At 43.2% G+C, this 25197-nt stretch overlaps 1 protein-coding gene across 2 annotated transcripts in view; it reads left to right on the top strand.

Annotated features, from left to right (window-relative positions):
• Window positions 1–25197, top strand: part of RUNX2 (RUNX family transcription factor 2) — a 246987-nt gene that overhangs the window by 195651 nt on the left and 26139 nt on the right. The window contains exon 6 of one of the 2 annotated variants that reach the window (XM_073673938.1): window positions 23293–23466. The exons of the other annotated variant lie outside the window; for it this stretch is intronic. Within the exon in view, the coding sequence (XP_073530039.1) occupies window positions 23293–23466 (174 nt within the window). The remainder of the gene's footprint in view (window positions 1–23292; window positions 23467–25197) is intronic. 2 annotated transcript variants of the gene reach the window in all.

Below are 25197 nucleotides of genomic sequence, written 5' to 3'. Positions count from 1 at the left end.
ATCCCAGATGGGAAAGAGGAGAGACCGGATTTCAGATTGCTTCCCTACGACATAAAAACAAGGGGAGGGCGACCGTGGGATGATTCACACACTCAGGGACCAGAAGTCCCAAATACAGGTCAGAGAAAATCACTTCCTGTGTAATGCGGTCACTCGAGCCCCATAGATCGGGGGTAAAAAAATGATGCATTGATCCGCAGCTCCACAAACAAATTTGCAAATAGCTTTGATTGAAAAATCTGCTACCGTTTTGCGTATGCAGCTACAATGGAAATCAAAGTGTCTCCTGACTACCAACAAACTTTGTACTATAACTGGCTTTAATGGGAGGCCCCTTTAAATATTGAATGACATATTGCAGATTCTGCCCCATTCAGTTCATTGGAACTCAATTGCAGTACCAGACACAACATGAAGACAGGAGGTGGCGCTGTTTTGTAAAAAAGTTTTGTAAAAAAAAAAATTTGAATTTTTTTAAGTTTGACATTTTACCAAGACTGATATTGCAGATGTGTTTAGTTTTCCTGCAGCGCCTCTGCAGGGTAAATAAAGCATTACACATCTTCTATTTACTTCCCAAAACTAAGAGACCCCCTAAATCTTGCGTTAGAAGTGAAAGTGGAAATTGCAATATATAGTTTCCCTGAGAGCCACAAGGCAATGGCCGGTGCGGATGCCACTTTGTAGCCAATGGGCATTACCAGGAGCATCCATGCCGCACAGTGTCGCCCCCTAGCCTTGCTCAGGACGCGCTCCCAGGCCTCTCCTCATTCAGGCTGCTGTTTTCTCGGTTTGACTGTCAGGGGCTCGGCTGTCATCCAGGCAGGAAATGACACATCAAGAGGCATTTTTATTGAGCAACCTTCTGAGAAAACTGATGCAAGGATACACAGACTGCGGACACATTCCAGGGCTGCAGGCGACATGGCGGAGCAAGACAAGTGCACCCCCCAGTCCTGTCCATTGTCCCCCGACCACAGAGAAGACGCATCAATTACCCCATTACTACATAATGCAAAATATGCACAATATAAATGATATATGTAATATACAATGTACAATACATATAATATACCTAACACAAAAGATACATAATGGAGGTAATTCAGTGACGCCCATGGAGGAAAGATATAGAAAATTAATCATAAGTCATCTTATCCTGTACCCTGAGTGTCAGTGTCATTATCCTGTACCCCGAGTGTCAGTATCATTATTCTGCACCCCGAGTGTCAGTGTCATCATCCTGTACCCCGAGTGTCAGTGTCATTATCCTCTACCCCGAGTGTCAGTGTCATCATCCTGTACCCTGAGTGTCAGCGTCATTATCCTGTACCCCGAGTGTCAGTATCATTATTCTGCACCCCGAGTGTCAGTGTCATCATCCTGTACCCCGAGTGTCAGTGTCATTATCCTCTACCCCGAGTGTCAGTGTCATCATCCTGTACCCCGAGTGTCAGTGTCATTATCCTCTACCCCGAGTGTCAGTGTCATTATCCTGTACCCCGAGTGTCAGTATCATTATTCTGCACCCCGAGTGTCAGTGTCATCATCCTGTACCCCGAGTGTCAGTGTCATTATCCTCTACCCCGAGTGTCAGTGTCATCATCCTGTACCCCGAGTGTCAGCGTCATTATCCTGTACCCCGAGTATCAGTATCATTATCCTGTACCTCGAGTGTCAGCGTCATTATCCTGTACCCCGAGTGTCAGTATCATTATCCTGTACCCCGAGTGTCAGTATCATTATCCTGTACCCCGAGTGTCAGCGTCATTATCCTGTACCCCGAGTGTCAGTATCATTATCCTGTACCCCGAGTGTCAGTATCATTATCCTGTACCCCGAGTGTCAGCGTCATTATCCTGTACCCCGAGTGTCAGTGTCATTATCCTGTACCCCAGGAGGATGGCCTCCATATACAGACTGAGGGTGGCCTCCATATACAGACTGAGGGTGGCCTCCATATACAGACTGAGGGCAGCCTCCATATACAAACTGAGGGCGGCCTCCATATACAGACTGAGTGCGGCCTCCATATACAGACTGAGGGCGGCCTCCATATACAGACTGAGTGCGGCCTCCATATACAGACTGAGGGCGGCCTCCATATACAGACTGAGTGCGGCCTCCATATACAGACTGAGGGCGGCCTCCATATACAGACTGAGTGCGGCCTCCATATACAGACTGAGGGCGGCCTCCATATACAGACTGAGGGCGGCCTCCATATACAGACTGAGTGCGGCCTCCATATACAGACTGAGGGCGGCCTCCATATACAGACTGAGTGCGGCCTCCATATACAAACTGAGGGCGGCCTCCATATACAGACTGAGGGCGGCCTCCATATACAGACTGAGTGCGGCCTCCATATACAGACTGAGGGCGGCCTCCATATACAGACTGAGGGCGGCCTCCATATAGAGACTGAGGGCGGCCTCCATATACAGACTGAGGGCGGCCTCCATATACAGACTGAGTGCGGCCTCCATATACAGACTGAGGGCGGCCTCCATATACAGACTGAGGGCGGCCTCCATATACAGACTGAGTGCGGCCTCCATATACAGACTGAGGGCGGCCTCCATATACAGACTGAGTGCGGCCTCCATATACAGACTGAGGGCTTCCTCCATATACAGACTGAGGGCGGCCTCCATATACAGACTGAGGGCGGCCTCCATATACAGACTGAGTGCGGCCTCCATATACAGACTGAGTGCGGCCTCCATATACAGACTGAGGGCGGCCTCCATATACAGACTGAGTGCGGCCTCCATATACAGACTGAGGGCGGCCTCCATATACAGACTGAGGGCGGCCTCCATATACAGACTGAGGGCGGCCTCCATATACAGACTGAGTGCGGCCTCCATATACAGACTGAGGGCGGCCTCCATATACAGACTGAGGGCGGCCTCCATATACAGACTGAGTGCGACCTCCATATACAGACTGAGGGCGGCCTCCATATACAGACTGAGTGCGGCCTCCATATACAGACTGAGGGTGGCCTCCATATACAGACTGAGGGCGGCCTCCATATACAGACTGAGGACGGCCTCCATATACAGACTGAGTGCGGCCTCCATATACAGACTGAGGGCGGCCTCCATATACAGACTGAGGGCGGCCTCCATATAGAGACTGAGGGCGGCCTCCATATACAGACTGAGGGCGGCCTCCATATACAGACTGAGTGCGGCCTCCATATACAGACTGAGGGCTTCCTCCATATACATACTGAGGGCGGCCTCCATATACAGACTGAGGGCGGCCTCCATATACAGACTGAGGGCGGCCTCCATATACAGACTGAGGGCGGCCTCCATATACAGACTGAGTGCGGCCTCCATATACAGACTGAGTGCGGCCTCCATATACAGACTGAGGGCGGCCTCCATATACAGACTGAGGGCGGCCTCCATATACAGACTGAGGGCGGCCTCCATATAGAGACTGAGGGCGGCCTCCATATACAGACTGAGGGCGGCCTCCATATACAGACTGAGTGCGGCCTCCATATACTGACTGAGGGCGGCCTCCATATACAGACTGAGGGTGGCCTCCATATACAGACTGAGGGCGGCCTCCATATACAGACTGAGGGCGGCCTCCATATACAGACTGAGGGCGGCCTCCATATACAGACTGAGTGCGGCCTCCATATACAGACTGAGGGCGGCCTCCATATACAGACTGAGGGCGGCCTCCATATACAGACTGAGGGCGGCCTCCATATACAGACTGAGTGCGGCCTCCCTATACAGACTGAGGGCGGCCTCCATATACAGACTGAGGGCGGCCTCCATATACAGACTGAGGGCGGCCTCCATATACAGACTGAGGGCGGCCTCCATATACAGACTGAGGGCTTCCTCCATATACAGACTGAGGGCGGCCTCCATATACAGACTGAGGGCGGCCTCCATATACAGACTGAGGGCGGCCTCCATATACAGACTGAGTGCGGCCTCCATATACAGACTGAGGGCGGCCTCCATATACAGACTGAGTGCGGCCTCCATATACAGACTGAGGGCGGCCTCCATATACAGACTGAGGGCGGCCTCCATATACAGACTGAGTGCGGCCTCCATATACAGACTGAGGGCGGCCTCCATATACAGACTGAGGGCGGCCTCCATATACAGACTGAGTGCGGCCTCCATATACAGACTGAATGCGGCCTCCATATACAGACTGAGGGTGGCCTCCATATACAGACTGAGGGCGGCCTCCATATACAGACTGAGGGCGGCCTCCATATACAGACTGAGGGCGGCCTCCATATACAGACTGAGGGCGGCCTCCATATACAGACTGAGTGCGGCCTCCATATACAGACTGAGTGCGGCCTCCATATAAAGACTGAGTGTGGCCTCCATATACAGACTGAGGGCGGCCTCCATATACAGACTGAGGGTGGCCTCCATATACAGACTGAGGGCTTCCTCCATATACAGACTGAGGGCGGCCTCCATATACAGACTGAGGGCGGCCTCCATATACAGACTGAGGGCGGCCTCCATATACAGACTGAGGGCGGCCTCCATATACAGACTGAGTGCGGCCTCCATATACAGACTGAGGGCGGCCTCCATATACAGACTGAGTGCGGCCTCCATATACAGACTCATGGCTTCCTCTATATACAGACTGAGGGCGGCCTCCATATACAGACTGAGGGCGGCCTCCATATACAGACTGAGTGCGGCCTCCATATACAGACTGAGTGCGGCCTCCATATACAGACTGAGGGCGGCCTCCATATACAGACTGAGTGCGGCCTCCATATACAGACTGAGGGCGGCCTCCATATACAGACTGAGGGCGGCCTCCATATACAGACTGAGGGCGGCCTCCATATACAGACTGAGTGCGGCCTCCATATACAGACTGAGGGCGGCCTCCATATACAGACTGAGGGCGGCCTCCATATACAGACTGAGTGCGACCTCCATATACAGACTGAGGGCGGCCTCCATATACAGACTGAGTGCGGCCTCCATATACAGACTGAGGGTGGCCTCCATATACAGACTGAGGGCGGCCTCCATATACAGACTGAGGGCGGCCTCCATATACAGACTGAGGACGGCCTCCATATACAGACTGAGTGCGGCCTCCATATACAGACTGAGGGCGGCCTCCATATACAGACTGAGGGCGGCCTCCATATACAGACTGAGGGCGGCCTCCATATAGAGACTGAGGGCGGCCTCCATATACAGACTGAGGGCGGCCTCCATATACAGACTGAGTGCGGCCTCCATATACAGACTGAGGGCTTCCTCCATATACATACTGAGGGCGGCCTCCATATACAGACTGAGGGCGGCCTCCATATACAGACTGAGGGCGGCCTCCATATACAGACTGAGTGCGGCCTCCATATACAGACTGAGTGCGGCCTCCATATACAGACTGAGGGCGGCCTCCATATACAGACTGAGGGCGGCCTCCATATACAGACTGAGGGCGGCCTCCATATAGAGACTGAGGGCGGCCTCCATATACAGACTGAGGGCGGCCTCCATATACAGACTGAGTGCGGCCTCCATATACTGACTGAGGGCGGCCTCCATATACAGACTGAGGGCGGCCTCCCTATACAGACTGAGGGCGGCCTCCATATACAGACTGAGGGCGGCCTCCATATACAGACTGAGGGCGGCCTCCATATACAGACTGAGGGCAGCCTCCATATACAGACTGAGGGCGGCCTCCATATACAGACTGAGGGCGGCCTCCCTATACAGACTGAGGGCGGCCTCCATATACAGACTGAGGGCGGCCTCCATATACAGACTGAGTGCGGCCTCCATATACAGACTGAGGGTGGCCTCCATATACAGACTGAGGGCGGCCTCCATATACAGACTGAGTGCGGCCTCCATATACAGACTGAGGGCGGCCTCCATATACAGACTGAGTGCGGCCTCCATATACAGACTGAGGGCTTCCTCCATATACAGACTGAGGGCGGCCTCCATATACAGACTGAGGGCGGCCTCCATATACAGACTGAGGGCGGCCTCCATATACAGACTGAGGGCGGCCTCCATATACAGACTGAGGGCGGCCTCCATATACAGACTGAGGGCTTCCTCCATATACAGACTGAGGGCGGCCTCCATATACAGACTGAGGGCGGCCTCCATATACAGACTGAGGGCTTCCTCCATATACAGACTGAGGGCGGCCTCCATATACAGACTGAGTGCGGCCTCCATATACAGACTGAGGGCTTCCTCTATATACAGACTGAGGGCGGCCTCCATATACATTCTGAGGGCGGCCTCCATATACAGACTGAGGGCGGCCTCCATATACAGACTGAGGGCGGCCTCCATATACAGACTGAGGGCGGCCTCCATATACAGACTGAGGGCGGCCTCCATATACAGACTGAGTGCGACCTCCATATACAGACTGAGGGCGGCCTCCATATACAGACTGAGGGCGGCCTCCATATACAGACTGAGGGCGGCCTCCATATACAGACTGAGTGCGGCCTCCATATACAGACTGAGGGCGGCCTCCATATACAGACTGAGGGCGGCCTCCATATACAGACTGAGGACGGCCTCCATATACAGACTGAGGGCGGCCTCCATATACAGACTGAGGGCGGCCTCCATATACAGACTGAGTGCGGCCTCCATATACAGACTGAGGGCGGCCTCCATATACAGACTGAGGGCGGCCTCCATATACAGACTGAGTGCGGCCTCCATATACAGACTGAGGGCGGCCTCCATATACAGACTGAGTGCGGCCTCCATATACAGACTGAGTGCGGCCTCCATATACAGACTGAGGGCGGCCTCCATATACAGACTGAGTGCGGCCTCCATATACAGACTGAGTGCGGCCTCCATATACAGACTGAGTGCGGCCTCCATATACAGACTGAGTGCGGCCTCCATATACAGACTGAGGGCGGCCTCCATATACAGACTGAGTGCGGCCTCCATATACAGACTGAGGGCGGCCTCCATATACAGACTGAGTGCGGCCTCCATATACAGACTGAGGGCGGCCTCCATATACAGACTGAGTGCGGCCTCCATATACAGACTGAGGGCAGCCTCCGGGCTGTCAGTGTCCAGCACAGAATACACTGATGTCATGGCTGCTCTGGGGCAGGTGGGTAAGGCCGGTCTGCTGCAGCCGGGGCGGCCGATAGATTCTCTCTTCAATTCCTACATTTTATTCTTTTTTTGTTGTCCTCATATTTAAATATCTAACTCCTGAGCATCTTCATAGAGAGGACAAGAGGGGGACGGGAAGCGATGAGGACAGGAAACAGCTGCCCGGGAGGAATGACTCCAGGCATTGAGTAATACCAGAACGAAGACACAATGCTGGGGGTAGTTGTTCTATACGGCAGTTACTACAGCTATCTATCTATCTATCTATCTATCTATCAATTATATATCTATCTATCTATTATATATCTATCTATCTATCATCTATCTATTATCTATCTATCTATTATCTATCATCTATTATCTATCATCTATCTATTATATATCTATTATCTATCTATCTATTATCTATCTACTATCTATCACCTATTATCTATCTATTATATATCTATTATCTATCTATCTATTATCTATCTATTATCTATCTATCATCTATCTATCTATTATCTATCTATCTATCATCTATTATCTATCTATCTATCATCTATCTTTTATCTATCTACTATCTATCATCTATCTATATATTATCTATCTATTATCTATCTACTATCTATCTATTATCTATCTATATATTATCTATCTATTATCTATTATCTATCTATTATCTATCTATTATCTATCTATTATCTATCTATCATCTATCTATCATCTATCTATTATCTATCTATTATCTATTATCTATCTATTATCTATCTATCTATCTATTATCTATCTATCTAATCTATCTATTATATATCTATCTATCTATTATCTATCTATCTATCTATCTATCTATTATCTATCTATTATCTATCTATCTATCTATTATCTATCTATGTATTATCTATCTAATCTATCTATTATCTATCTATCTATTATCTATCTATCTCTCTATTATCTATGTATCTATCTATCTATTATCTATTATCTATCATCTATCTATCATCTATCTATTATATATCTCTATTATCTATCTCTCTATCTATTATCTATCTAATCTATCTATTATATATCTATCTATCTATCTATCTATTATCTATCTATCTATCTATTATCTATCTATCTATTATCTATCTATTATCTATCTATCTATCTATTATCTATCTATCTATTATCTATCTATTATCTATCTATTATCTATCTATTATCTATCTATCTATTATCTATCTATCTATTATCTATCTATCTATCTATTATCTATGTATCTATCTATCTATCTATTATCTATCTATTATCTATCTATCTATTATCTATCATCTATCATCTATCTATTATATATCTCTATTATCTATCTATCTCATATCTATCTATCTATCTATCTATCTCATATCTATCTATCTATCTATCTCATATCTATCTATCTAATCTATCTATCCATTCAAGTAGAGATCTTGAGTCCTTCGGTCCCAATTCATTACTTGCCTTTTTGTTTTGTTTTTATTTTGTGTTTTTCATTGACTTTTTTTTGCTCCAAATCCTTCAGAATGGCTGAAGTGCAACATTTAGTGCAAAATCCCAAACGCTCCTTCTTTTTCTCATTATCTTTTCACGCTTCTTTTTTAGTCTAAAAAGTTGCATGTTCATCTACAATACCGCAACATTTGTACAAAATTTTTAGGTATACCTAAACTCACTCCAGGAGCGTTAGGAAGGGGGGGACTGTAATAAATTTTGCGCAAAAATGTTGCATCTTTTTATAAATTGATGAATCGGTCGAAAATATCTGGAAACTCCAAATATGGCTGCCTGAGACATCCAGTAGAGAGGATCGACCAGAGTGAAGCTCCTGATCAAGCGATGCCATTTTTAGGGCATGTGGCTAGAGGACGTCCGTTAATCACTTGAGATCGTTCTACAGGTGTTTTCCTGCGAAACCCAACATTGATATGTGATCACAATCAACTCTTCTCTAATCGACTTTATAGTATTTTTTTTTCGGGTAACACAGTAATGACCCCGTCATTCTCTTCAGAGGGCCTGTATCTGAGCCCCATCTTTGTGCATACTTCAACTTTTAGATGCCGGCGTTCCCGCATCGTTTTTGGAGCAGAAGACACTTTAGGGAAAACACGTTTTCAGACATTGCTTTGCCAATCTCGTTTTTATTTTTTAAGTTCCATATATAACATAACGGCGGCTCCCAAACAGAAGCCTCCAAAAAATGGTCAGGTCACTTTTAGCCACTTTATGGCTTTCTAAGCTTGAAGCACCTAAAGGGAAGAACAAAAGATGGTACATATGCACATCAAAACGTTTTGACATTGCAGTGCACTATGTTCATTCTTTTTGGTCTTTTTGTTTCGCGCTTTTTCAGGTGGAATCCGCCTGAAAAAGACTTTGTGTGCACGCACGCTAAGAAGTCCAAAAAAAAGGCAGTGTGAGCACTGTGCCAGCTCTACTCTACCCTGACATTTCCCCTTTAATGACAGGGTATAAATATAACTTCTTGGAAAAAAAAGCAAGCTGCCAGCACAACTGTTCCAAAGCGCGTCCATTGCAAATCATCCAGATCGTGACACTTTGTATCGGCTCCGTGGCAGGAAATTATCCACCGGGACGTCCTGCGTTCTGGACCTCGACAACGTGCACTGTCTGCACTGGAAATGATTTTGTAAATGATTTTTGGCAGATAAGTCGTGTTGAGTTTGGCACACGCCGACTCCGGGGACGAAGCAAAATGAATAACTGGAGAAGATGTGTGAGCCCAAAGGTGGGCTGGTAATTCCTCACGTCACCAAGTAGCAATTTAATGTGGATATCTCGTTGCAAAGAAAATTACTATTTTGATAATATGGTTTAAAGAAAATGTCGAAAATCATAATTGTTTTGAAGGAAAAGCAGAGAGGAAATCAGTACCACACATAAATCTCCGGATTGTGCAAGACGCGGTCCTGATTGTAATTTATTGTGGTCTTGGCTTTCAGCGCTGCGCTCTAGATATGGAAGCGAGTCAGTGGTTGGATCGTGAACGGTGCTTGACCATTAACACCACTGGATACTGGGAAGCTGCAACCAGTTAGCTCCTGCCTATATATCTGCAAAGTCAGACTCACAGTTACGTAAAAAAATTAATGGTGCACATTTATCGGCCTAAATGCACCAGAGTTCTGGGATAATTTCTGCAAAAAAACCTGTCTTTCATGACTGGCACCATATGTATTATGTACACTTTTGACGACTTGCCATACAGAGGGGCATGGCCTTTCTGAAACGCTCGTGGATTAATGTGCGCCACAATATGTGCCATAATTTTGACAAAAATTTCTAGCACAGAGTAAGACAACTAATAGGTAGTGGGAACTTAGACAAGACAATCTTAACCCCCTTCCCGACATGGTGATTTTCCATTTTTGCATTTCCATATTTTTCCCTCCTACTCTTCCGATAGTCATCACTTTTTTTTTTTATTTGTCTGTCCTTATAGCAGTATGATGGGTTGTAGTTTTGAATGACACCATTCATTTTACCATTCAACATACTGGAAAAAAGGGGGAAAAAATCCCAAGTGCAGTGAAATAGGAAAAAAAAATGGAATTCTTCAATAATTTTTGGGTTTTGTTTTGACGGTGGTAGAAATTACCTGGCAATATGATTCTCCGTGTCTGTACGATTACAGTTATTATTATTATTATTATTAACGGCCTTCAACTTGATCTCGAGCCATGGCTACTTGATGGATGAACGTTTTGTAGGAAGATCGATCTTGTGCAAGCCAGGATAGGTCCATCAGGGTCTTCTCCTCCATTACCTTGATAGTATCAAGCCAACGGCTTTCTGGTCTTCCTCTTCACCTTGTTTCTTCTATTCTTCCGACCATGATGTCCTTCTCCAGTGATTGCGATATGTCCAAAGTAGGCAAGTTGTAGCTTGGTGATCCTTGCTTCAAGTGACATGTCTGGATTGATTTGTTCCAAAATTGATTTGGTTGTTCTTCTTACCATCCATGGTATTGATAACATCCTTCTCAAGCACCACATTTTGAAGGTATTGATTCTTCAAATTTATATATATATTTTTTTTTTAAGTGGTGAAAACATTTTTTTAAAAATGAATTCTTGTTTGTGTCGCCGTTTTCCCGACACCTGTAACGTTTTCATTTTTCGGTCGATGGAGCTGAGTGAAGGTTTATTTTATTAAATGTGCTTGGAGGATAGGAGTGGTGATCTGCGCTACCGATGAGATATTCCCAATAAAAATCCAAAGGACGTGGTATAAGAAGAACAATGCTGTTTTGGGCTAACTTATTGTGGTTCTCCTGATGGAGTAAGTGATACTTCGAAACGCGTTGAGAATAAACCGCATTGTCCTTCTTATACCACGTCCTTTGGATTTTGATTGGGAATATCTCATCGGCACCGTAGATCACCTCTCTTAGCACATGCTATACATGACAGGTTTTCTTATCCTGAGAGTGCTACAACAGCTGATCTTGTCTTAATTCCTTAGTTGTGGGAAGCAGTTATATGTTCATTCACCTTTTACTTTTATACTGAATAAGACCCTCTTGCCCTGTTTATCTAGGGTTTATTTTTTGCTGCAGCTCCACCCACCTCTTCCTCATTATTTTTTACTACATTATTGCAGATAGACTTTGAGGGGAATGGGACTTAGGACTTTTTGAAAATTGCACAAAGATCCTATAGACATGGAAAGGTTTGTTCTAGGTGTTAACTGTTGTCGTGCACCATAGGAGCTCTCAGGCAATAGTATAGGAAGCGTGACCAGGAGAATTTATGGTAGCACTCAGTTTTGTATCATGGCTTTGTATGTGGTCTCATGACACTGTACATACGGCCATTGGGTTGTAAGCTTGTATGATCCATATTGAGGACTTCTGTATTATGTGGGTGCTCATTGTGCATTGGTTATCGATCCCTACTGGGACTTTTTGAAGTTGGCCATTCATCAGTTTGTAAACCCTCGTATTTACCCATAAATAGTCATTTTTGAACGAATTTTTACTATAAGAACCTGTAAACATTTTGTGACCATACACATTAATTTGCAGTAGTATAAGGTATAGGGTATAATATATAGGGTATATTTTTCACCACAACTTTTTGCTTCTTTTGACCATCAGAAGAGAAATAGTTAAGCTGAATCTCTGTAGACATGGGAAATCAGACGTGTTCTGGAGCACAGTTTGTCAATTACACCACGTCGCGTAGTTTCTTAGTACTCGAAACCTCAAAACCACCATGAAGAATTCGCCCAGTATCCATCACTGACATTTGTGTCACATCGGGCCAAAAAGTAAAACGAGGCGGCAGGAGAGGGCAAATAATGAAGGAAGTGGATCAGAAGGTTAGTGGAACCAGAGACGTTTGATAGGAGGACATGTCGCCCTCGGTGGGCAGACCATTGTGAAATCTAGTTTTGGCCGGGACATATATGATTGATAAAACCGAGTATCTGGAGAGTAATATTATTATTTATTTTTAAAAGTAAAAACTCATTTAAAACAACTGCACCATACATTTTTTTTCCTTAAGAAATATAAAATTGAGAAAACCCTAATTATTGACCCCTAAAGTAAGGAGCAGATATTGTGGTTGAACTGAGACTGATTAAACCTTTAGCATATAAATATGTAGATAAAGACAGATAAATAGATAGATAGATTAGATATTGTAGGGATTCACGCTCTCAGGTAGGCATTAGGTAGCATTCACACAGGCAATGCAGTTTGGTTCAAACGTGCAGTTTTATTGCTTTTATAAAACTCCAATGGATTAGAAACCAAACACAACCTCTTTTGGGTTCAAAGGTATATCAGCAAATAAACAGTTCAAGCAGGCATACAGTATATATGTCAGTGCGGGCTCACCCGAACAGATTTCAGTCCTTTCTTCTGGTGCAAACTTTACACTCAGAAGAGGTACGGTCCTACCAGTCTTAGTATCATCTTCATCCTGAGCTCCAGCAGCTCCCTCCACCAAACAAAAGTGTTCAACTCCATGCACAGTTCACACTGAACAGGCTGCAGTCATGCACTCATTACTCTGCAGCTCCAACACACTGACTGCTCAGATTTCCTAGCTGACCCGTGCAGTCTTCATTCAGAGAAAGACTCTAGCTTGTCTGTCTTCCAGCTTCAGCTCACATTTTGGCTGGTCAGTCGCCAGCTTAAAACAATGAACTCTGCTCAACATTCCTAGCGGACTGAGAGGTCCCAAGTCAGCACATGCCCTGGATCTCAGTCAAAGCTAGTCAGGTGCATCTAATCAAGATATGTAATGTTAGGATTTAACCCCAGCCTACCTGGGGTGACCTTGAGGAAGGTTCTTACCGAAACGTGCGTCGGGGTGACGCTAACAGCAGTTCTTTTGGTGGCCAAGTGACTATCCAGGTACATATATTTTTGAGCAGTGCCATTTACAGCAATATGGTGTATGTTCTCTAATGGCTATTATTTGTTAGTACTCTGGATGTCATAGTTAGATTCAAATTTATTGAGAGGATAAAATATTCTATATTCTACTGACAAACTTACATACAACAGGATATATATATTGGTGATAGAATTAATTGTCTCCTTTCATTCATCTACTATATACAGGCTCACCAATTGTGGCCTCTGTGTCACATGGTTTTTATGGTGCCAATTTTTAATTCAATATTTTTGCTCTCCAGCATCATGTTCCCATGATGTGATCCGTTTGTGTATAGATATGAATTGTTGTGATGTGGTATTTATATTTCAATAAAGATATATTTTATGTATTTGCATGAACTTGAGTGGCCATTTTCTTCTCTGCATTCATGACGATAACCCTAGAAAATTGAAGTACAGATTGTGGGTTGCAGAGGTAACAATCCTTACAAGTCTCCAACACCTTGGAGAACAAAAGGACCTCTGGTAAACCGTATAGATCATTTATGAACCACAATTGCTGCCAAGCTTGTAAGACACAGTCTTCCTCAATGGTTGTCTAAACACTTGGGACTTCATGAAATTGGTGCATTCATGATGGTAACCTTAGAAAAATGAAGTACTGATTTGCAAATATAACATCCCCTACAAGGCTCTAACACCTTGGAGGAAAATAGGACTCATCTCGTAAACCGTGTAGATCATTTATGGACCACAAGTGGTGCCGAGCTTGTAAGACTCAGGTTTCCTATTGAAACATTTGTATGTTCTTCTGGTGGGAGGTCGAGGTCCTTCTTGCCTTGAGCTTCTAGGAGGGGGTCTTGGCTATAACATTTTATTATCCCTTAGAAACTCCTTGTCTTCCAGCAGTCTCGGGAGCTGCCTGTAAAAGCTGCTGAGACATCGCCCCAGCCTAACCTAAAGCTCGCTCCATGTGTGATTATGTGAGTCTTCCAGGCGATGGCATATTTAATGTGACAGGTGCTAATCTCGCAGAGCATTCATCTTCATCCCGACCCGCACATTAATTACACACGTACATGAATATTATTTTGTGTTTCCCTGAGGTGCAGGAGAAATACATATGGACCACACAGGTTAAGCTCTGTTGAAAGCAATCAGGTCACATTGTCTGCACAATTATTTTAGTTGGACCGAAATTCTGCAGTTGAATTACTTTTGTAAAATCTCATTTTGTGCGGTAAGACGGTGGAAGTGGGCCTTCGCTGGGTTTTAAAAACAATTGCTTGCATTAGGAAGACGGCCAGTTTACACATGTTACTCGGGCAGCTGTTAGCAAATCTGTAGGTGACCATTCATCGTTCTGGTGGACTGCTGACATTAGCATGTGTTTTAGCTGGATCAGACTTAGCTTTTTGGTTGGTACAATTGTTTCTATAAGGTACGTTAATGGAGTGAGTCTGGCCTTTTTTGGCTACTGTGGAATTATGTGCTACAGCTTTGAGGTTGCCAATGCATACTAAGATTTGTAGGTTTATGATAAATGTTTATTCATGGGTATATCCCAGCATGATCCTTGAAGAGCAACCAGATCCAAAGTTACCACCAAGGTTGACTTTAATTGAGTCTGTCAACTGATTCATGCTACCCGTAACACAGAGAGCATGAATCAGAGCCTGACTCCATTATTTCAACCGTATATGTTTTACTTTCAAATGTGGCAGCTTTTCAGAGAAAACATAGTTTAAGAAGTCAGTCGGGGACTTTCCGTATGGAATGATTAGTCTGAGGCCGACCCAAGTGATTTTTTCCTGCCCAGCTCCCCTAGATTGAAAGGTTTCTCCCTACATACGTATATAGGAAGAGACCTGTGAGTCAAAGTGATTAGGGTGAAGGGAAGACGCCAAGGATCTGCCTCGAGCTTTTCATCTGAGACTCATAGTCTCCAACTGGCTTCCCAATGTATGTTGTCCCTGAAACACCACAGTGTAACACATAAATGACCGCAATAAGGCAGCCAAAGTCTGATTCCTGCTGTCTTTGATTCAGGTACATGAAATCAGCTCTACAGGTTCCTGATAAGGACATATAGAGATGAATTTTACGGCAATGCTGAAAGCACTTTTCAGCATTGCCGTAAAATTTATCTCTGTATGTCCTTATTGGGAACCTGTAGAGCTGTAGAATACATAATTACTGTAGAGTAGAGAATTGTAGAGTACATAATTAATAAGCTAACAATCAGAAGTTGTAAATGGCCGCCACAACACCAGGCGGCACTGCCTATGCACTATAGGCAGTGCCGCCTGGTATTGTGGCGGCCATTCACAACTTCTGCTTGTTAGTTTATTAATTTCCATATGTACTCCGTGTGACCTGAGTGGATTCAATGATGGAGTAAAGGCCCTAATGAATGTACAGAGAAATGCCAAAGTCTGCAATATGTTGGCGCTATATAATTATTATTAAAATATGTTTAAATTCAGATTTTGAGGAAAACATCAGTTTTTCTTGCGACATAATCCAGAATCTGCTTGTGTTTGGCTTACAGCTCTCATGCACATTAAAGAAAATTTGGCCGAGCCAAAACATTTGATAGGCGGCAGCTGAACACTCGTTTGACCAACAGCCGTCTTTCCAACCCTCCTTAGACTGCTAAGCCAAGCAGGGATGCTTTTTGAATAAGGAGAAGGGACCACTCCTCTGCCAGACACAATTGATGGCAGTTCATCTCCCATGAGTACAAGACTTTGTCGAGTTGAAGTGCACCATGCCCAGTCCTCCTTCCCCCAGCATCATTCGTCTGTATGGGAGAAACCCATCCATATTAGATGGTTGTCTGGTTCTACCAAAATTGAAGAGTTCGGCTGAGATTAGTTTGTATGGGCAACTTTAAAGTTTACTGCCAAGAACTGTAGGAAGTATTTATCTTATCACGCTCTGGTTTCCTCTAGTGCTTACTGATTTTTGGTAAAAAAAAACCATAGACATCTCACTATATAAAAATCATAGGCGTCTCACCATAGAAGACCCATAGACTTCTCGTAATAGAATACTCAAGAACATCTCACTATAGAACACCCATCTTGTAATAGAAGACCCAAGGACATCTCGAAGAAGACCCATTGAAGGCCATAGGTTTCTCCACCTCGCAAATTGCCCAGAATATGGCAACACTTGACCAAATATGCATACGTTTCTGGGAGTCCTATGAGTAAAGGACATAATTTTTTGGTTTAAACGATTGCATTTACCATATAAGATCTTCCTACACATTGTGCTGGTGTAGAGAGTCTTACAGCCTAGGCTACCAGCGAAAAAATATATATCTTCCCCATTACATAGTCTTGAACCATTCTGGTTTGGGTGATAACCCTTGTTTGAAGAGAAATAACTTTTTCTGAAATGTTTCCATAAAATCAGGTTGTTTGTAACTTGGCATCCAGGCTTACAGCATCAAAAACTGAACCTAACTCATTTTTTATCTAGTTTAGGTTTCTTCTACATTGTTTCTTCTGATGTGTGGAGACATATCTGGCATGTAGGGCAATAGACCAGCTGCTTTTATGGTTCTCCGTGAAGTTGGACACTCAAACTAAAGTCGTCATGTACAGTGTGTATATAGTTAAAAGTAATACATGGTTTTCAGGTGATATTTTTTCCCTGTGAACAATATATTTCAGAAGAAGTCCCAGTGGACAAAAGGATCTGGTGTTGACGAAGCACATTTTTGTATTTGATATGGTATTTTTGAGTAATGGGTCCTACTACCTCCTACTAATTAAAGAACTATCTGAGAGCTTGCCCACATCTTCTGTTCAATGTTTCCCAGTCATCTCCTTGGATAATTTGCACATGGGGAAACATATGTTTTTGGTTTGAGGTCCACTTAGAGTATGTTGCTTGATTAAACCTACAAGGGTTGAATGACCAAGTCAACCTCTATACAATAGATATATTTCTTAGCTTTTGATCTGAACAGATGAATGGATGCAAGTTCACTGACTTTTTAAAAAAATAAAACAAAACATGATTTTGTGATACTCTATAAGGAGATGTCTATGTTATATGTGGTTGTGATATGGGTTGAAGCTTATCGAGGGTTTTGTTAGCATGTCGTCATAACATATTGAATTTGGTTGAATTGTATTTCCGCTCTTGTTAAAGCCTTTACAGTGGGAAACCATGCTATAAAAGACAAGAAAGAGCCCCCCATAATTCACCCTTTAGTCTTACGATCTCCTGCACAACTAGAAGAGATGACCATGAGACACCTGATCACTATGGCCATCGATTGGCGCCAGGGTCAGGAGACTAATGGTCTGGACGTCATCTCTTCTGGTCAAATGGAGACCATCGGAGCGGAGGGTGGATTTTGGGAGCCTTTTTTTAAAAGGATTCCCACTGGGAAGCTTAGGCATGGGTTCCTTCTCCATAGACGTGAGGTTACTGCCCAGATTTCTGGAAAAAAGTACCGTTGAGCAGATTATTATTTTTTTTACGATTGCGAGTATATTGAGAATATTTGTGTTTCCTGACATTCTGTATAGCAAAGGAGTATTCAAATTTGCACCCCAACTCTCGTGAATGTCTGATAATAGTTGAAATGTTCTGTTTTGGGTGACTTTTATCACATTTCTACGGTCACTGTGAATGAGTATTTATGTGGAACAGTACACTTCTAGCAAAAGGAGATAAAACGAAATTTATGGGCCTGTCCATCATTGTCTCCTGCAGTATATAACTGGTGGGAGAATAAGCCGCTCTCCGGGGTGGGTGATATTTGTTTGGCCTGTGAGTCTTTAGTGTTTTTATTGCTTGTGCCAGGACCTTGCTTGATCTTTGTTTTGCACATTTCCTGTTTCTAAACCGCAGGAGACCCTGCTGTCTTTTTATGACATTTTGGGGCCGCTCCTCACTGTACTGCTTGCACCAGTGTGTGAGAAGGACCTATCACTCACACACAGATGTTTATTGCAGAACGGCTTTATCTGACTTCCTCCTCAAATATTGTGAGACGCACAGATGTAGTCGTCCCATGCCGCTCGCAACGCCGGGAGCAACCGCAGCATCTTATCTGTTATTGCAAGCAGCATTGGTAATAAATATGGCTGATGTCTGAGTGACATCCTCCATGGGTATTTTATTATTTTTGTTTTTGAAATAGTTGCCTGATACGTTAATGGCAAAAAAAAAGAAAACATGGGATGTGGACCTCATGTGTGGCAAGTACGGTGCATAAGTCTGGCTTCTCATTAATGATCTGGAATTTAATTTAATTAATTATTATTATTTTTTTAAACTACAACAAGTTTTATACAATCCGCACTTTTCCATTTGATCTGAAGAAAACAAAGTATGTTTATAAGTTTGATCAGGCGTAGATCACATACACATTAAATGAAGGTAAACCAAACCCGACAATTTCGGTGGGTTCGGCAAATCATCTGATGTGTATGGGGGCCTCCTGACTATCCTCCCTCTCTCCTGTTGAACTGCAATGGCTGATTCTTTGGTTTGACTTTACTTTTAGAAGACTTTGATATTGGCTATCTCATGGTGAACATAGGAATGCCAAGCTTTCCTGTGTATGGGTGAGTCGGAGCGGCTGAACAAATCTTCGGCCAACAGCTGTCTACTATGTATGGTGGCCTTTGTCACTGTGGAAGTAACCTAAAATTTTTCTAAAAGTGATAGCATTTTCTTATGGAATTGTCTGGTAGCATGCCCAAAGCCAACTAATCTGTCTGGATTTCTTTTTTTCTAAAAACATACATTGATAGCCTCTCTAGGATCGTTCAATCATCAAAATTCAGCAACTACAGCACTGCAATGTTCATTCAGGTCTCCTTGAGGATAGTGCCATCTTGATGTTTGAAGACTTATAGGCTTAAGTAGGTGCTTCTTACCTTTTTCCCAGGCCGGTTATTGCCTAGCCTATAAGTCTCGCTCTTCCAGCTTGGCGCTCTCCTCAAGGAGAAACTATACCACGTAGACCTCCGTCAAACACCGCGTAACGCCAACCTGTCTCCTATTGTGCACTGACTAGAGGCAAGAGTCTTAACAAAGCTGGATGTTTATTTTCCTCTTGGAGAATATTCTGGCTCTTTAAAAGGGATGACCACTACTTGGACAGTCATTTCTTAAATACTATATTTTGCAGTATAACATAAAAATAACAGATACCCACCTCCCATTATGGCACCACCATACCAGCGATGTTGTTCCCAGGGCTCGCGTAACATTCTTATGCCAAGTGAGCCCTGCGGCCAATCAACGGTCGCTAATTGGCTGCAGTTCTCACACTTCCTTGGAATGTCCAAGGTTCGTCCAATGGAAGTGTGAGCAAAGCAGCCTACCAGTGAGCCCCTAATTGGCTGCAATGCTCATGTAGCATAAGAATGTTATGTGAGCCCCGGTGATGGTATCACTGGAATGGCATCGGTGACGAGGTGAATATCTGTTATTTTTATTTTACACTGGGTAATATAATATTTTAAAAGGGGTTCTCCGAGTAGTGGACAACCCCTTTAAATGAGCAGTATTGACTTCTAAGATTTCTACATCCAATAGGTGTCGGTAGAGCCCTTTTTCTTCATTTTTCACCCAGGCACCGTGGTTCATCTGCTCATATGGCTGTGTCTGGTACAACATTCTGCAGATCATGAAAGTCCCAGAATTTGGATCCCAGTCTATCACACATTGTTGGGCATTTCTGAGGATTTGTGCATTGAGGGAAACCTCCTTTAATTTAAAAGTAGAAGAAAAAGTAAGCGGATGCCGGTGAAGGGTCAAACTGATTTTTGTCTTACTCCATCTCAGGTCGCCCATTGGTAAATTACTAAGGCTCTGTTCTCACTTTTTGTGTGTTCTGTTTATCCAGAACTTGAATCTGTAGGGCCAAGGCCATAACTAAGCATTGCTAGGACCGATAGCCACTAGCCATAGCTGTACACATAAATTTGGCTGAGCAGCAGTATGGAGAATCTGTATCTAACTTTATAAAAAATAAAGAAAGTGAACCAGTTCACCAGGGGGGTGGCTTGACTGACCATGCCAGTGGCAGATCAAAGATAAAGGGCTGTTTTTCAAGAACAGTATGAGAGAAGCTACTTGCAGCTTTGAAGGTAGAAGTCTCTCCCCTGTGTGGTTTCACAGGTTGGACCCACGATATGTTCACCCCTGGACCATGCCAATATTGAAGGTCCATGCCAACAGTGGCCCAGCCATAAATGAAGATAAAACCAAGCTTCTTTATTTCACACAGCCTAAAATCCACATGGGGGATAGATTTTTTTTCACGGACATAGAGACCAACGCGTTTCAATTTAAGCATATCATTCTTAATCTATACGTTTCTGATGTCCACACAGGGCAGTCCATTGAGATTGTGAGGTCCATGAAGATCTACGTAAACATGTTCTCTATTTGTCAAGCCATAGATTGATTCTCTTGCCCACTAGTTTACAAACCCTTGCACCCATGTCTCATTTTAACGACACTTTTTTTAGCCTGTTAAAATACGATCTTTTGCTGGACCACTGTAATTAGAAATAAAATAAAAAACAGTCTTGGATCGAGCTTACATGTCCCACCAGTATATCCAGTTACATGGTGCTCCGTATGGTTAAAAATAGAATAACAGAACAAAATGTAACCTCGATATTTATTTTGGAAAGCTGAATGGAAGACTTGAGGATGCCATTGTCCTGTCTCCTTCCTCGAGGATTCTGAGATGGTAGAGTGGGTTGGGAACATGGCGTGACATTCTTGACTTGGCCGTGCCGTCTTTGAAATCTTTTAACAACAATAATACCATCGTGCATGTTTGGTTTTCTCCCTGGCACACAAACACTCCAACTTTTATATTCTCTTATTAGTTTCGTAGAGGAGTTTAGCAAGTTCTTGTAGCCCGAGGGCGATAGTGTGAAGATTTTCTGTATTCTTTGGCCCAGTCGCCATCAGCCTTTTATGTAATATGTTATGATAAACTGCAGGTCACAAGAGTTATTGCTCGTATTCCCACCCATGGCAAAGCTATTCTTTTCAAAATGAACTAATTTCCTGTATATAGAAAAAAGTTTCAAATTTTTTTCAACACAAATGTTTTAAAGTTTAAAACAATCCTCTTGTTAGAAGGGTCCCTCAATGAGTAGATGATTACAGCTGCAGGCAACCACAATGATCAGCTTTAACTGTGAAGGAAACTAGGAGTTTTAGCTGCAGTGCCCCCACAGGTGAAATGAGGCATTACACAGTGTCCAATAAAAACACTAAACTTTATGCGTAATGCATGGTTGTGCTGGATCCTCCAGAGACGAAGATGCTTTTTGTAGTCACTCTGGCTAATAGATTGGGATCCTCAGTAGAGTTGAGCACCTGGATTTGCATGAGCTTGGTCCACCATCGGTAGTCAGAGCCCAAGGAATCTCCTCCTATCTGCTAGCATCTTCTGATTACTAGGCCTATTAATTAGAAGAAGTGCTGGAAAGACCTGTAGGTAGGAGGAGGTTCGCTAGGCTCTGGTCATGGACTACCGATGTAGCCGCTGCACTAGGGTCCTGGAAAGATGGGTTTTTGAAACCAGACAAACCCTCCAAATACAAAATGGATAAATGTCCAGTATATTAAAGGTTCTTGAAGATTTTGTTTTTTTCCCCCCTATTTTAAGATGTGCTAACAAAATGAAAAAATATAACAATTTAAAAAAATTATTATACTTACCTGTTAAGTTTCCCTGCAGTGGTCCCAACCTATCATGTGTCCACTGCAGCCAATCACTGACCTCAGTTGGGATGACTACATGGCACAAGATCGTTGAGGTCAGTGATTGGCTATATCAAAATCCAACAGGGGCCATTAGTAGCTTTGGAGGATTTAGCAGGTGTATTGCTTGTGTATTTGTTTTTTTTTTTTATTTTATAGTATAGACATGTTTTTTATTCATGTATTTTTTTTTTTTTAAATCCTAGACAATCCCTTTAAATCCTCCTAATGCCTATTACTAATCACAATTTATAGGTTCAGCTTATTCATAGGCAGGAACACTTACACCCACATTAAAATCCTTCAATTGAAATATATTAACATATATTTTTTTTATTTGACATTTCTAAATTGTTTTTTTTTCTATTGATGTCCAAATTAAAGGGCAAGATGTTTTTAATGCCTCGAGCCTCTTTTTTTTTTTTTTACATATTAAATGTTGATACCGATTTAGATGTTGGAGACCTTTTTTTCTTAGATTTTTATTTAACCCAATATTTTTTATAAAATATGTATAATTATTTATATATACAGTATATGATCAAACTAAATATAGGATATTCTTTTTTTTTTATAAAATCTATTTTATTTTTCATTATTTTGATATGTTTCTTATTTTTTGTTTATTTAATTTATTACATTTTTTAATGACACGTCTTATACAGCATACTAACCCTGTTCTTGAAGAACGCAGAACAGTTTTTTTTTTCTACTGACCTAGCGCTTTCCCTGATAAATTATTATTATAAGAACAATCTATGATGTAATAAACTTTTTGGATTTTTTTAAATTAAATAATTTGCAATATTGAGTCAATTTATGGTATTCATTTATTAAAGCTGAATGCTAGGGTCATTTTTTTTTAAAGATCCCCGGCCGATTGTACCTTAATTTTTTTTTTTTTTTTTTTACCAGACAGGTGTTTTATACAGTGTTTTGTGTGGTAGGTTTGTTGCGGGCAACAGTAATAATAATTCTAATTCTATGATTTGCTGTTTCTAGGGCACAGACAGAAGCTTGATGACTCTAAGCCTAGTTTGTTCTCTGAACGCCTCAGTGATTTAGGGCGCATTCCTCATCCCAGTATGAGAGTGGGTGTCCCAACTCAGAGTCCACGGCCCTCCCTGACCTCTGCATCAAGTCCTTTTAATCCACAAGGACAGAGTCAGATTGCAGGTAAGGGGCAGGTATACTTTTTTGGTCATTTTTTATAGACATTATCGTTGAGATTATAGAGAGGTTTACATGTCCTGTTCATTGGTCTTCTAACCGTTGATCGAAGATAGGCTTTCATTTCTATGTTAGTAGTGTTAGAGTTATAGATAGTCCTCAGGGGTTCCTGGAGGTCCAATACCTACCATTGATCTCATTCCCTTATATTTCTAGATAATTGACTAATAAATAAAAATCAAATAACTTTTATAGAGTAGAAGTGTTGACGGGATGGGGAATTTACATTTTAACACTATTTTGCCGGTAGTGACTATGAAAAATGACTTGCTCGTCATGTTAGTTGGTCCTTGTTGTGTGAAAGGTATTATAGATAGAACCACATACACATGGAACCCGGTAATTGTATCATCTTGTATCTCTTCAAGAAGATAGCCCTAGAAAATAATCTTCTAACGTTGTGCTGACCATGGAAAATTGGTGTCCTACATGGGTTCGTGGCCATGGAGGAGAAGGGTGAGGTAAAACTAAATTGAGGGATCACTCTGTACTTGGACTCAAGAACAGCGACATAGGTTGACTCAATTCCAGATGGCCTTAGTGACTCCTAACTAATGTTTTTGTTTAGTGGACTTCAACATGGTTTCTTTCATCTTGTATCTCTTGAAGGAGATAGTCATAGAAAATAATCTTCTAACATTGTGTAAACCATGGAAAGTTGTTGTTCTACATCAGTTCATGCCCATGGAGAAGTAGGGTGAGGAAAAAAAGGGCTCACTCTGTACATGGGATCAATAGCTGCCATGTGGGTTGACTCGACCCCACATGGTAGTGACTATGGCTTTAGTGATTCTTAAGGCCCTGTCACACATAACGAGATCGCTAGCGAGATCGTTATTGCGTCACGGTTTTGGGATCGCTGGGGAGATGTCAAACATGCAGAACTTTCCAACGATCTCGGCCGCCCCAGCGATCTAACCAACGATCTCGGTGGTCGTTGGGACGCTTTCACACAGCAGCTATTTCAACGATCCACACCTTGATAGGGACTGTACAGTGTCAGAAAGGCGTGCATAAAATTGCTTTTCCACGCCCCCCTCATCTCCAGTTGGTGGACGCTACTGCATTCAGATTGGGTGGCCTTGGTTTAACACTGCGTCTCCGGTCAGATGGGATCTCTACTGCGTCTCCATTAAAAATGAAAACTCATTTGAGACCCCAAACAATACCTACCTCGCTAAAGATGCCTGATTTCTTCAAAGTGGAGTCACAGCCGGAGAACGCTGGTGGGATCTGAAAAAACAAGGACGCAGTAGTGACCACCAATCGGGGACGAGGAGCGCAGAAAAGTCCAATTTATGCACGCCTACATGTCTCAGTTCTGAATCGCTAACAAGGTCGTTGATAAGGTGTCAAATACAGCGATGCACACTGCCCAGCGGGAGCACAACGACCCAGGAATGGTCCAGGAAGCTTTGTAACGATCAGCGATCTCACAGCAGTCGCCTGATCGTTGCTACCTGTCAGACTCATTAGCGATCTCGCTAGCGATCTCGTTATGTGTGACGGGGCCTTTAGTCTCTTGGCTAATCATTTTGGATAGTAGACTTCAATAGGGTGTCTATCATCTTGTATCACTTGAAGGAGATAATCTTAGAAGGTAATCTTCTAATCTTGTGTTGACTGTTGAAATTTGGTGTCCTACATGAATTCATATCCATGGAGAAATAGGATAAG

Source organism: Phyllobates terribilis, unplaced genomic scaffold (assembly GCF_046119375.1).
Source record: "Phyllobates terribilis strain yellow unplaced genomic scaffold, ASM4611937v1 Scaffold_3__8_contigs__length_932513732, whole genome shotgun sequence".
Taxonomy (NCBI): domain Eukaryota; kingdom Metazoa; phylum Chordata; class Amphibia; order Anura; family Dendrobatidae; genus Phyllobates; species Phyllobates terribilis.
Note: the sequence above shows the minus strand (reverse complement) of the source record. Positions and strands in the feature narration are given on the sequence as shown.